The 15,180-nt window shown below is 44.6% G+C and overlaps 1 protein-coding gene across 1 annotated transcript in view; it reads right to left on the bottom strand.

Annotated features, from left to right (window-relative positions):
• Nucleotides 1-15,180, bottom strand: part of adissp (adipose secreted signaling protein) — a 180,213-nt gene that overhangs the window by 132,155 nt on the left and 32,878 nt on the right. Inside the window, exon 2 of the mRNA XM_068041994.1 lies at nt 14,877-15,019. Within this exon, the coding sequence (XP_067898095.1) occupies nt 14,877-15,019 (143 nt within the window). The remainder of the gene's footprint in view (nt 1-14,876; nt 15,020-15,180) is intronic.

Genomic DNA, 15,180 nt, shown 5'->3' on the forward strand with positions numbered 1-15,180 from the left:
AAACTGGCTTGGAAGGAGCAGGCTTGAGGGGCTGAATGGCCTTTTCCCATTCCATGATTTTGTACGTTTTTACAACCTTTAATCCTGTTTTCAACCAGTAGTTTGACAGGGAAACATTCCACATAAATTGTACTCTGTAAATGCGTGCCTGTGTCTGTGCGGAGAACTTTGAAAGTAAAAAAAACATTCTGCTCTGGAATTGTGTGCAATCTCCAAACATTCTGAATATCAGATCACTGTAATGTGTTTCTGAAGATGTTCTGATCATGCCATCAGATTTCAATGTGTGATGCTCAACAGTATAAACAAGATCTGCACATGAATTGATTAGTTTGAGGATTGAAAACAAGACTCTGTGGACCATCTTCTACCTCCAGTCATTATCTCCCTGGAATTCCAAATCATGTCACTCTTTCCATCCCTCAGTCTTCCCTCACCTCCACATTTCACAGCCTCACAGAGTCTCAGCTTGACTTGGCTTAACTAAGTCAAAGAAATTAAATTAACACAGCACTTCATTAAAACTCTGTTCCCCAAACTGCTTCACAAGACACTTGAACTACTTTGAAGCACATTGTTATCAGGTGGACACAGTGACAGGCATTTTGCAAACTTCAAGATTCTGCAGACAGCAACAAAGTGAAAGATGGTAAATTGGTTTAATGAACATATTAATTTGAAGTAGGCCATTCGGCCCCTTTGCCTGCTCTGCCATTCAATAAAATCTGGTCAAAGTGGACTGGGAGCAGCTACTTGTAGGAAAGTCTACATCAGACCAGTGGGAGTCAAAGAGGAAATAGTGAGGGTTCAGGGCCAACATGTACCCGTTAAGGTGAAGGGTAGGACCAATAAGTCCAGGGAATCCTGGATGTCAAGGGATATAGAGGATTTGATCAGGAAAAAAAAGCAGGCTTATGGCAAATTTGGAGCACTGAAAACAGCGGAGGCCCGAGAGGAGTATAGAAAGTGTAGGGGGGGTACGAAAAAAAATTAATTAGGAGAGCAAAGAGGGGACATGAAAAAACACTGGCGGGAAAGATAAAGGAAAATCCTAAGGCGTTTTATAAGTATATTAAGGGCAAGAGGATAACCAGGGAAAGAGTGGGGCCCATTAGGGACCAAAGTGGCAATCTGTGTGTGGAGCCAGAGGACATAGGTGAGGTTTTGAGTGATTACTTTTCATCTGTTTTCACTATGGAGAAGGACGATGTAGGTGTAGAGATCATGGAAGGGGATTGTGATATACTTGAACATATTAGCATTGAAAGAGAGGAAGTACTAACTGTTTTAGAGGGCTTAAAAGTGGATAAACCCCCAGGCCCGGATGAGATATATCCCAGGCTGTTATGTGACGCAAGGGAGGAGATAGCAGGGGCTCTGAAACAAATTTTTAAATCCTCTCTGGCCACAGGAGAGGTACCAGAGGACTGGAGGACAGAGAATGTGGTACCATTATTCAAGAACTGTAGCAGGGATAAACCAGGTAATTATTAATTAATTATTCAGGGATAGTCAGCATGGCTTTGTCAGGGGGAGATCGTGTCCAACTAACTTGATTGAATTTTGAGATGATGACTAGATGTGTAGATGAGGGTAAAGCAGTGATGTAGTCTACATGGACATCAGGAAAGGTTTTGATAAGGTCCCACATAGGAGATTGGTTAAGAAGGTAAGAGCCCATGGGATCCAGGGAAATTTGACAAAGTGGATCCAAAATTGGCTTAGTGCCAGGAGGCAGAGGGTGATGGTCAAGGGTTGTTTTTGCGAGTGGAAGCCTGTGACCAGTGGTGCACCGCAGGGACCAGTGCTGGGACCCTTGCTGTTTGTAGTGTACATTAATGATTTAGACGTGACTATAGGAGGCATAAGTAAGTTCACAGATGACATGAAAATTGGTGATGTCATAAATAGTGAGGAGGAAAGCCTTATATTACAGGACGATGTAGATGGGCTGGTAAGATGGGCGGAGCAGTGGCAAATGGAATTTAATCCTGAGAAGTGCAAGATGATGCATTTTGGGAGGACTAACAAAGCAAGGGAATATACAACGGATAGTAGGACTCTAAAAAGTACAGAAGGTCAGACGGACCTTGGTGTACTTGTCCATAGATCACTGAAGGCAGCGGCACAGGTAGATAAGGTGGTTAGGAAGGCAAATGGGATACTTGCCTTTATCAGCCAAGGCATAGAATATAACAGCAGGGAGGTTTTGATGGAGCTGTATAAAATGCTAGTTAGGCCACAGCTGGAGTACTGTGTACAGTTCTGGGCACCACACTGTAGGAAGGATACGACTGCACTGAAGAGAGTGCAGAGGAGATTCACCAGGATGTTGCCTGGGCTGGAGCATTTCAGCTATGAAAAGAGACTGGATAGGATAGGATTGTTTTCCTTCGAGCAGAGAAGGCTGAGGGGGGACATGATTGAGGTATACAAAATTATGAGGGGCATTAATTGGTTAAGATAGAAAGAAACTTTTTCCCTTACCGGAGGGGTCAATAACCAGGGGGCATAGATGTAAAGTAAGGGGCAGGAGGTTTAGAGGGGATTTTAGGAAAAAAACTTTCACCCAGAGGGTGGTTGGAATCTGGAACACACTGCCTGAAGAGGTGGTAGAGGCAGGAACCCTCACAACATTTAAGTAATGTTTAGATGAGCACTTGAAACGCCATAGCATACAAGGCTACGGGCCAAGTGCTGAATAATTGGATGAGAACAGATAGGTGCTCAATGGCTGGCACAGACACGATGGGCTGAAGGGCCTGTTTCTGTGCTGTGTAACTCTATGACTGTATGGCTGATCTGTTTCTGTCTCGAATTCCACACTCCCATCTACCCCCGATAACCTTTAATGCCCTTTCCTAACAAGAATCTATCGACCTCCACCGTAAAAATATTCAATGACCCCGCGTCCAACACCAAAGTCGCATTACCCTCAGAGAAAAAAATTCTCCTCATCTCTGTTAAAAGGGTGACCCCTAATTTTAAAAACAGTGCCTCCTAGTTCTGAACTCACCCACAAGAGGAAACACCCTCTCCATATCCACCCTGTCAAGACCGTTCAGGATCTTATATACTACAATCTAATCTCCCTTCACTCTTCCAAACTCCAGTGAAAACAAGCCCAGTCTGTCCAATCTTTCCTCATAAAACAACCTGCTAATTCCAGATAACAATCTAGTAAACATCCTCTGAACTGCTTTCAACACATTTACACCCTTCCTTAAATAAAGGAGAATAAGACTACACACAGTATTCGAGATGTGGTCTCACCATTGCTCTATATAACTGAAGCATAACATCCTTAACTTTTATTTACAATTCCTCTCGTAATAAAGGATAACATTCCGTTAGGCTTCTTTATTACCTGCTATACCTGCATACTAACTTTTGGTGACTTATGCACTAGAACACCTAGATTCCTCTGCACCTCGGAATTTTGCAGTCGTTCTCAGTTTAAGTAATACTCTGCTTTTTTATTCTTCCTGCCAAAGTGAACAACTTCACATTTTCCCACATTATACTCCATCTGCCAGATTTTTGCCCTAGTGTAGTTGTGGAAGGCTGTTGATGACAACACTGGAAGAACATCCGACTCATCTCCCAGTAGTACACAGAATATACAGGACAGAAATAGGCCATTCTACCAACTAATCAGTGCACACAAGTTTCCTCTCAATCTATCTACCTCATTTCAGCCTTTTCATATATCTTTCTATTTGTATTTCATGTACTCATCTAGTTTCCTTTTGAAAGCATCAAAGCTATTTGCCTAATCAGCTTCCCACAGTAGCAAGTTCCACATTCTAAACACTTTTTCAGTAAAGAAATTTCTCCTTATTTCCCTATTGGATTAATTAGGAACTATCCTGTATTTATAGCCAGTAGGTCTGGGAGCATCTGTGGAGAAAGAATTAATGAGAGAACTCTGATGAACCGTCATTGACCTGAACGTTAATTCTGTGTATAACATATAGGCCCTATATTGCCAAAAGTCCGAGTGTATCAAGCCTGTGTCCTCAGTAGCTTGCTCTACCGCAGCGAGGCCTGGACAACGTATGTCAGCCAAGAGCGACGTCTCAATTCATTCCATCTTCAATGCCTCTGGAGAATCCTTGGCATCAGGTGACAGGACCATATCTCCAACGCAGAAGCCCTCGAGGCGGCCAACCTCCCTAGCATATATACCCTACTGAGCCAGCGGCGCTTGAGATGGCTTGGCCATGTGAGCTGCATGGAAGATGGCAGGATCCCCAAGGACACACTGTACAGCGAGCTCGTCACTGGTATCAGACCCACCGGCCGTCCATGTCTCCGCTTTAAAGACGTCTGCAAACGCGACATGAAGTCCTGTGACACTGATCACATGTTGTGGGAGTCAGTTGCCAGTGATCGCCAGAGCTGGCGGGCAGCCATAAAGGCGGGGCTAAAGTGTGGCGAGTCCAAGAGACTTAGCTGTTGGCAGGAAAAAAGACAGAAGCGCAAGGAGAGAGCCAACTGTGTAACAGCCCCGACAACCAATTTTATCTGCAGCACCTGTGGAAGAGCCTGTCACACTAGAATTGGCCTTTATAGCCACTCCATGTTTCACAAACCAGTGACCACCTCCAGGAGCTCACCCATTGTCTCTCGAGACAAGGAGGCCAAAGAAGATATTGCCAAAGGAACGTTAACGTCCACCTGACAGACAGAGGGTTACCTATTATTATGCATACGGTTAGATATGACATCCAAAGTGATGACAGGGTAGCACTCCCTCAGTACTGCATTGAAGTGTTAACCCAAATTATACACTCAATTGTCAGAGACTTAAAGTGCCATCAACTGAGTTTTATGAAAGTCGCTAATTGACCACATCTTCTCACCTATGTTGCGTCCCTACAATTCTCAATTTAATGTGGTTGACTCTTACATGCCCTCGAAATGGCTTAGCAAGCCACTCAGTTCAAGGACAATTAGGGACGGGCAATAAATGCTGGCCTGGCCTGCGACGCCCACATCCCATGAATGAATTAAAAAAAAACCAAACAGAGGCAGTCACTTCTGACCCTTCACCCAGGCTCATCAATTAAGGGAAGTACACACACAGAAGTGAATCCAACAGCATGACTGAACACAGAATGTTTACCCAAAGGTGTAACCATTTATTTTGAATTTTAATCACAATTTAAGCCAACTGAAATTTACAAGCTTAGGAAAGGTACTGACAAAGTTGCTTTTAGGTAAATTACTCACAGAGGCTAAGGTTTCAAATATCAGAACTTATGAAATAAAAACAAGAAATGCTGGAAATACTCAGCAGGTCTGGCAGCATCTGTAGGCAGAGAAGCAGAGTTAACGTTTCAGGTCAGTGACCCTTCATCAGAACTGGCAGAGGCTAAAAATGTAATAGGTTTGAAGCAAATAAAGTGGGGGTGGGGCAAGAGATGTCCAAAGAGGTGTTGATAGGACAAGGTCACAGAGAATAACTGACCAGGTGGTCATGGAGCAAAGGCAATTGGTATGTTAATGGTGTGATGAAAGACAAAGCGTTCGTGCCGAGAGGGTGCTAACTGACCGTAAAATAGAACAACCTGGCCCAAAATGCAGTCAACTGTGTGAAGGCTAATTGGTTTCCTTTCTCATATACTGCCAAAACACAGCAGAAGAGACACTCAATCATATACACTTTTTGCTTTATTACTCAATGATGCACACACTGCCCCTCCATTGTCACACAATCTGTTTATTATTTAGCTCACCTTGCTGTTCAAAATGTTAAGATAGGTGAAAGAACAACGGCAACAGATATACCAATTCAACAACCACCACCTTCATTTATATAGCACCTTTCGTACAGTAAAACATCCCAAGGTGCTTCACAGGAGAGGAATCGAACAAAACGTGACGCTGAGCCATACATGGAGATATTCGGACAGGTGACCAAAAGCTTGGTCTAAGAGGTAGGTTTTAAGGAGCACCTTAAAAAGACCAGAGGTAGGTGAGGTTTAGGGAGGGAATTCCAGAGCTTAAGGCCTAGGCAGCTGAAGGCACGTCCGCCAATGGTGGAGTGATGAAAACTGGGGATGTGCAAGAGGCCAGAATTAGAGAAATGCTTAGAAGGCTGTGGGGCTAGAGGAGATTACAGAGATAAGGAGGGGTGAGGTCAAGGACGTATTTGAAATCAAGGATGACAATTTTTTTTTAAATCAACACATTACTTAACTGGGAGCCAATGTAGCAAGCAGAGGGTGAATGGAACTTAGTGCAAGTTAGAATACAGGTAAAGGAGTTTTGGAAAAACTCATGTTTATGAAGGGTTTAAATTGAGAGGCCAGCCAGGAGACCAATACTAGAGTCAAGTCTAGAGGTAACAAAGGCATAGATGAGGGTTTCAGCACCAGATGGGCTGATGCAGCGCTGGGAGGTGGGCAATGCAACAGATGTACAAATTGGTGGTTTTGGTGATGGATCAATATGTGGTTGGAAGCCCAACTCAGGGTCAAATTGGATGGCAAGGTTGCAAATCATTTGACTCAGTCTCAGACAGTGGAAAGGGAGAAGGATGGAGTCAGTGGTTAGGGAATGGATTTTGTGTTGGGGCTCAAAGACAATGCCTTCAGTCGTCCCAATATTTAATGGGAGGAAATTTCTGCTCATCTGGTACTAGATATTGGCCAAGCAGTGTGACAAATCAGAGACAGAGGAGCAGTTGGGATAACTTTGGGGAACTCCAGAGGTAAAAGGTGGAAGAGTAACAACAGAAGTCACTGCAAATGATCCTCTGCCTACATCTGGATAGGTAAGAATGGAACCAGGTGAGGGCCACCCGAAGATTGTATGGTTGACCGTGACAATGGCTACAGTCAGGTCGAGAAGGATGAGGAGGGATAGTGCCCCACAGAAATAACTTCAGAAATAATTGCCACAAATGATCTGCTTCATTTAGTCAGTGTCATTTACAGCATAGGAGGCCATTCAGCTATTGAGTCCATGCCAGCGCTCCGCGGAGCAATTCAGTCAGTCCTACTTCCCTGCTCAATCCCCATTGCCCTAGAAGTTTATTTCCTTCAAGTGCCCATTCAGCTTCCTTTTGAAATTATTGATTAACTCCACTTCCAACACTCTGTTGGGCTGCAAAGTCCAGGTCATTACCACTCGCTGCGTAAAGAAGTCCTTCCTCACATTCGCCCTGCATCTGTTGCCCAAAACCTTCAATCTGTGTCCCCGAGTCCTTGTACCATCAGTTAATGGGAACAGTTTTTCCTTGTCTAATTTATCATAAATTTGGTACACCTCTATCAAATCTCCCCTCAATTTCCTTTGCTTCAGGGAGAACAAACCCAGCTTTTCAAACCTAACCTTGTAACTAAAATCCCCCATCCCTGGAACATTCTGAGAAATCTCCACTGCATCCTCTCAAGGACCCTCACATCCTGCCTAAAGTGTGATGACCAGAACTGGACACAATGCTCAGATCCAGAGCTTTATAAAAAGGTTCAGCATAACTTTGTTTATCCGTTCATGGGATGTGGGCGTCGCTAGCTAGGCCCATTCTGATTACTCTTGAGGTGATGCAGTCCTTGGGGTGTAGGTACACCAGCAGTGCTGTTAGCAAGGGAGTTCCAGGATTTTGATCCAGCGACAGAAAAGGAACGGTGATATAACTCCAGGTCAGGATGGCGTGTGGCTTGGAGGGGAACTTGCAAGCAGTGGTGTTCCCATGCATCTGCTGCTCTTATCCTTCGAAGTGATAGAGGTCGTGGGTTTGGAAGGTGCTGCTGAAGGAGCCCTGGTGCGTTACTGCAGTGCATCTTGTAGATGGTGCACACTGCTGCCACTGTGTGTCAGTGGTGGAGGGATTGAATGTTTGTGGATGGGGTGCCAATCAAGCAGACTGCTTTGCCCTGGTTGGTGTTGAGCTTCTTGAGTGTTGTTGGAGCTACACCCATCCAGGCAAGTGGAGAGTATTCCATCACAATCCTCACTTGTGCCTAGTAGATGGTGGACAGGCTTTGGGGAGTCAGGAGTTGAGTTGCTCGCCGCAGGATTCCTAGCCACTGACCTGCTGAACTTCATATTCACAAATGTAAATGTGTTTTTTTTAATTCATTCATGGGATGTGGTGTCGCTGGCAAGGCCAGCATTTATTGCCCACCCCTAATTGCCCGCGAGAAGGTGGTTGGAGCTGCACTCATCCAGACATGTGGACAGTATTCCATCAAACTCCTGACTGGTGCCTTGTAGATGGTGGACAGGCTTTGGGAAGACAGGAAGTGAGTTACTCGCCACAGAATTCCCAGCCTCTGACCTGTTCTTGTAGCCACAGCATTTGTGTGGCTGGTCCAGTTCAGTTTCTGGCCAATGGTAACTCCCAGGATGTTGATAGTGCGGGATTCAGCGATGGTAATGCCATTGAATGTCATGGGGAGATGGTTAGATTCTCTCTTGACAGTCATTGCCTGGCACTTGTGTGGCGCGAATGTTACTTGCCACTTATCAGCCCATTCCTGGATGTTGTCTAGGTCTTGCTGCATCTGGACACGAGCTGATTCAGCATTGGAGGAGTCACGAATGGTGCTGAACTTTGTGCAATCATCAGTGAATATCCCCATCTGACCTTATGTTGGAGGGAAGGTCATTCATGAAGCGGCTGAAGATGGTTGGGCCTAGGACGCTACCCTGAGGAACTCCTGCAGTGGTGCCATAGAGCTGACATGATTGACCTCCAATAACCATAACCATCTTCCCTTGTGCTAGTTATGACTCCAACTTGACTGGAGAGTTTTCCTTCTGATTCCCATTGATTCCAGTTTTGCTAGGGCTCCTTGATGCCATACTCAGTCAAATACTGCCCTGATGTCAAGGGCAGTCACTCTCACCTCACCTCTTAAGTTCTGCTCTTTTGTCCATGTTTGGGCCAAGGCTGTAATCAGGTCAGGAGCTGAGTGGCCTTGGTGGAACCCAAATTGAGTGCCAGTGAGCAAGTTATTGCTGAGTAAGTGCTGCGTGATAGCACGGTCAATGGCCCCTTCCATCACTTTGCTGATGATTGAGAGGAAACTGATAGGATGGTAATTGGCCAGGTTGGATTTGGCCTGCTTTTTGTGGATAGGACATATCTGGGCAATTTTCCACATAGCCGGATCGATACCAGTGTTGTAGCTGTTCTGGAACAACCTGGCGAGGGACGTGGCTAGTTCTGGAGCACAAGTCGACAACACGATTGCCGGAATGTTGTCAGGGCCCATAGACTTTGCAGTATCCAGTGCCTTCACCCATTTCATGATATCACATAGAATGAATCAGATTGGCTGAAGACTGGCATGTGTGATGCTGGGGACCTCAGGAGGCCGCCGAGATGGATCATCGACTTGGCACTCCTGGCTGAAGATGGATGCAAATACTTGAGCCTCGTCTCTTGCACTGATGTGCTGGGCTCCCCAATCATTGAGGATGGGGATATTTGTGTAGCCTCCTCCTCCTGTCAGTTGATTAATTGTCCACCGCCATTCATGTCTGGATGTGGCAGGACTGCAGAGCTTAGATCTGATCCGTTGGTTGTGGGATCGCTTTGCCCTGTCTATCGCATGCTGCTTCCGCTGTTTGGAATGCAGGTAGTCCTGTATTGTAGCTTCACTGGGCTGACACCTTATTTTGAGGTATGCCTGATGCAGCTTCTGGCATGCCCTCCTGCACTCTTCATTGAACTAGATCTAGTCCCCTGGCTTGATGATAATGGTAGAGTGGGTGATATGCCAGGCCATGATTGTGGTTGAGTACAATCCTGCTGCTGCTGATGGTCCACAGCACCTCATGGATGCCCAGTTTTGAGTTGCTAGATCTGTTCGAAATCTATCCCATTTAGCACAGTGGCAGTGCCACACAACACGATGGAGGGTATCCTCAATGTGAAGACGGAACTTAGTCTCCACAAGGACCGTGTGGTGGTCACTCCTACCAATACTGTCATTGATAGATGCATCTGCAACAGTTAGATTGGTGAGGACGAGACCAAGTAGGTTTCCCCCTCTTGTTGGTTCTCTCACCACCTCTCGCAGTCCCAGTCTCGCAGCTATGTCCTTTAGGACTTGGTCAGCTCAGCCAGTAGTGGTGCTACCGAGCCATTCTTGGTGATGGACATTGAAGTCCCCCACCTAGTGTACATTCTGTGCCGTTTCTACCCACAGTGCTTCTTCCAATTAGTGTTCAACATGGAGAAGCACTGATTCATCAGCCAAGAGAGGGGCGTTAGGTAGTAATCAGCAGGAGGTTTCCTTGCTCATGTTTGATCTGATGCCATGAGACTTCATGGGGGCTGGAGTAGATGTTGAGGACTCCCGGGGTAACTCCCTCCTGACGATACAGCACAGAGCCGCCACCTCTGCTGGGTCTGTTATGACTCCAGATGATAGGTAGAGTATGATGTCTGAAATGTTGAGGCCTGCTAGTTTTTCAAGGAAACAAATGCTCTTTTCAGAGTAAATTCACATGGTGTAAAACTGTTTTACTCAATAATACTGCTCTTCACCATGAAAACCTTCAATTATTGTCAATGGCACAGGACATACCTAGGGATGGTGATGATGGTGTCCGGGACATTTTCTGTAAGGTATGATTCCGTGAATATGACTCGGTCAGGATGTTGCTCGACTACTCTTGGGACAGCTCTTCCAATTTTGGCACAAACCGTCAGAAATTAATGAGGACTTTGCAGGGTCGACAGGGCTGGATTGTCATTTTTAGTGCCCAGTTCGATGCCAGGCGGTCCGCCCAGTTTCATTCCTTTACTTAGACGTCGTAGCAGATTGATACAACGGAGTGGCTTGCTTGGCCATTTCAGAGGGCATTTAAGAGTCAACGGCATTGCTGTGAGTCTGGAGTCACATGTAGGCCAGACCAGAGATGGCAGATTTCCTTCCCTAAAGGACATTAGTGAACCAGATGGGTTTTTACAACAATCAACAATGGTTTCATGATCATTAGACTAGCTTTTTATTTCCAGATTTATTAATTGAATTCAAATTTTAACATCTGCCGTAATGGGATTCGAACCCATGTCCCCAGAGCATTAGCCTAGGCCTCTGGATTACTAGTCAAGTGACATTACCACTTACTTACCATTATCCAAATTCCTCACTTTTGTACTCAATGCCTCTATCTATGAAGCCCAAGAACTCATATGGTTTGCTAACCACTCTCTCAATATGTCTTGTGACCTGCAAAGATTGATGCACATGCACTCCCCAGGTCACTCTGTCCCTGTACACTCTTTAGAACTGTGCCAATAAGTCTATATTGCCTCAGCCTATCCCTTCTGCCAAAATGCATCACCTCACACATGTCTGTATTAAATTCCATCTGCCACTTGACTTCCCATTCTGCTAGCCTATCTACATCCTGTTGCAGAGGGTTCATATTATCCTCGCTGTTAGTGAAAGATGATCTGCCTTTTACAAATCCGTGCTGGCTATCCTTAATTAACTCAAACCTCTCCAAGTGCCTGTTAATTCTCTTCCCTGATAATTGTTTCTAAAACCCTACCCACCACTGATGTTGAACTAACTGGCCTGTAGTTGCTAGGACTGTCCTTACACCCTTTCTTGAATAAGGGACATTTGTCACTCTCCAATCCTCTGGCACCTCCCCTGCATCTAGGGAAGATCGGAAGATTACGGCAAGCCCTTCCGCTTTCTGTACTCCCACTTCCTTTAGCAACCTGGGTTGCAAGCCATCTGGACCAGGTGACTTATCTATGCCAAGAGTATCCAGCCCTTCCAATACATCCTCACTCTCAATTTTTACCCTATCCATTGCCTCTACTCTCTCCACTTGTATCAATATTTTGTCAGATTCCTCTTCCTTACTAAACATGATACAAAGTATTCATTAAGTATTCCAGCCTTGCCCTTTGCCTCTAAGCATATATTACCCTCTTTCACCTTAATTAGGTTGCACTCCACCTCTTACTACCTGCCTACTATTTACATGCTGGCAGATGATATGGTTTGCTAACCACTCTCTCAATAGGTCTTGTGACCTGGGCTCCCTTTTATGTTGACTGCCATTCTATTCTCTCTTAGCAAAATTATTTTCCACTTCACCTCCCCTCCCAACTTATTGCATTCGGGCTGGTTCTCACTTGAAGAATTCACATGACATGCATCATACACCATCTTTTTTTGTTTCATCTCTACTCCCTCGTCATCCAAGGAGTCCTGGGAATGAACCTAACCTGTACCTGAAGCATCTCTTCCTTAAAGATAACCCATTGTTCTGTTACTGTTTTTCCGGTCAGTCTTTGTTTCCATTTTATCCTAGCTAGATCCCTTCTCATCACATTGAAATTAGTCCTCTTCCAATCCAGCCATTCTAACTTATATCTGGCTTTCTTTTCTCCATTACAGGTCTAAACCTTATGATACGATGGTCACTCTTACCCGTGGTCCATTTGGCTCACTTCATTTCCCAGCACGAGATCCAGTAATGCCTCTTTTCTAGTAGGGCCGAGAACATACCGATTAAGGAAGTTCTCTTGAACACAGTCCAGAAATTCCTCCTTCTCCTTTCCCTTAACTCTAAAATTATCCCAATATTTGGGTAATTGAAGTCCCCCAGTATCATCGCTCTATAGTTATTGCACATCTGTGATTTCCCTGCAGATTTGCTCCCCTATCTCTCGCTCACTATTTGGAGACCTATATAATACCCCCAAGTAGCATGATCATAGCCCTTTTTCTTCTCAACTCTAACCAAATAGAGTCTGTCCTTGCCCTCTCTTTCCAGCAACACTGTCTTCTTTAATGTTACGAGTGCTTCCATTTGTTAATTTTTTTTTTGAGAACTTGGGTTTTAAAACGGAAAAGGATTCCATAGGACTTCGTGTTTTGTTTAAAAAAAAAGTGGTCTTTGGAAGGTCTTCGGGAATTGGTTTGAAAAATAACAATTACTGGAAGAATCAAAGCCGTACTGGAAGTCACCTTCTTCAGATAACCGCACAGCAGGGGTTTTGGACTTTTCCATCTCTTTAAGAAGCCCTCAGAAGCAAGTGCAAGAAACTGCCTGAAACCCCTGTTGCTGCATTAGCTCTGGGAAGATCCCAGTGACAGCCATCTACACGTATTTGGGATGCCAAACCAAACCAAAAGGACATCTTTCCATATCTTCTATTTTTTCTTCAAGAATTAGCAAGTATTTGGCCAAAGTATTTTTTTTTTGCAATACAGCTCTAAAGAGAAAATCTCTACTTTTTTGGTTAACTGGTATATTTCTGAGGTGTTAAGGTAAAAGGAACTTTCAGATTTCACTGTTACTGCTTTGCTTCGTAACTTGTTATGTCTTGTCTTATAATGAATTTTGTTGTTTATTAAAGAAACCTGATTGGTGTATTTTATTCTGGGATAAAAACAGTATGATTGACTGCATGGTAACTGGGAAATATTTAAATTTATGTTGTGGTCTGTGGAGAAGTGAAGCTGGGAACTGGAAAAGCAGTGTACTCCTCCTGCCTCGGTAGTAACACTAATCAGCACTGCCAATTTTTTTCCATCTCTATCTTTTCGAAACACTTCATATCTTTGCACATTCAGCACCCAGTCCTCACTATTTTTAAGTCACGTTTCCATTATTGCCACTGCATCATATTCCCATACTGCAATTTGCACTTGTGGTTCACCAACCTTATTCACCACACTTTGTGCATTTACATACATGCATTGCAATCCTGTCTTTGCATTCCTTGTAGCACTTCTCAGTCTGCTCCTACATAACTTGGAATTACTCCCTTCTCTAATACTCTAGATAGTTAAAGTTCCTGTTGCAAAGTGCTCTTAAAAAAGGAAGCAGAGATGACAATTATGTCTCTGGTTTACAGGAGGCTAAGTACCTGGCAATAGAGCTTTGCTGTTCGACACAGACACGCAGAGCTAACCATGCAACCTCTTACCACAAATAAATCCTGTAATTGGTATGTACATCTCCTGTATTCTACCAAGAACCCGGGCTGATATTTTTCCCCTTCTGATGCCCTGGATGCAGAGAACCCAACTAGTCCAGCTGGGGTCAACTAATTGCACACAAAGGAGAGACTGCCTGGTCTGCATGACTCAGCACAAACTCCATACAGCACATTTAAGTCAACGAGCCACCAGCTCGGCCCATTCGTTGCACTCTCACCTCTGGGGTCAAAAAGTCATAGGTGCAAGCCTCTACTCCAGCACTAGAATGCCTCATCCAAGCTGACACTTCAGCGCAGTACTGAGGGAGTACTGCACTGTCGGAGGTTCTGTCTTTCTAAAGAAATGTCAAACCGAGGCCACATGGTGCTTTGCAAAGTGCTGGGGAGTTCTCTCAGTGTTGCAGCTCAGCTATCGCCCCTCAATAAACGTCACCCAAAAAATAAAAACTACACACACTACTACACACCTCCCTGTAGAAGGGAGTATCTGGCGGGCAGTATATGGAGTGAACCGTGGAAGAGTTGCTGCTGCATCAGATGTTCAGTTTGACCAATAAAACCTCATGTCAGTGGATAATAGATAAATTCCAAGGCACTGAATATATCACATTTAGACAACAAAACAGAAGAGTGAAGTCTTAATTGAAACTATAGTACTGTAATACCTGTTACTAGACCCTCCTCTGCACCACACCCACTACTGAAGCAAAGAAATACAGACATCACGGATCTGTTCAAATAATAGGAATGGCAGAGGAGTAATTAGGAAGAAATACAGGAGATAAAAGAAACAAACGGAGTTCAAGTGACGGGCCCACCACAACCCTCTCAGGGGGACCAGTGATAGCCAATAAATGTCCACCTTGCCAGAGATGCCCACATCCAGAAATTGAATTTTTAAAATAACAACTAGCTGTGTGCTTAATCGTCAAGATCTCACCTTCACTAAAAAACTCCCATCTTCCTCTTGGGTCACCATGACAACAGAGTCATGTAATTTCTCTTCAAAGTGAACATGATTGGCTGCTCCCTCTTCATGGCTCTCGGGTCCAAAGCGGACGCCCCCAGCTTTGGGCCTTGTACCTGAAGATACAATGGTACAGAAACACAAGTATTTACTGAAACAGTCCAGGAGGAGAGAAATGCCCATTAACTCCTTCAGCGCCAAGTTGCAAATAATTCCATCGTGTTGAAGCCTGACAGGTTAGACAACCTCCCTTAGCTCAGCCTATTTCCCGTAAAAC

This window comes from Heterodontus francisci, chromosome 1 (genome assembly GCF_036365525.1).
Source record: "Heterodontus francisci isolate sHetFra1 chromosome 1, sHetFra1.hap1, whole genome shotgun sequence".
Taxonomy (NCBI): domain Eukaryota; kingdom Metazoa; phylum Chordata; class Chondrichthyes; order Heterodontiformes; family Heterodontidae; genus Heterodontus; species Heterodontus francisci.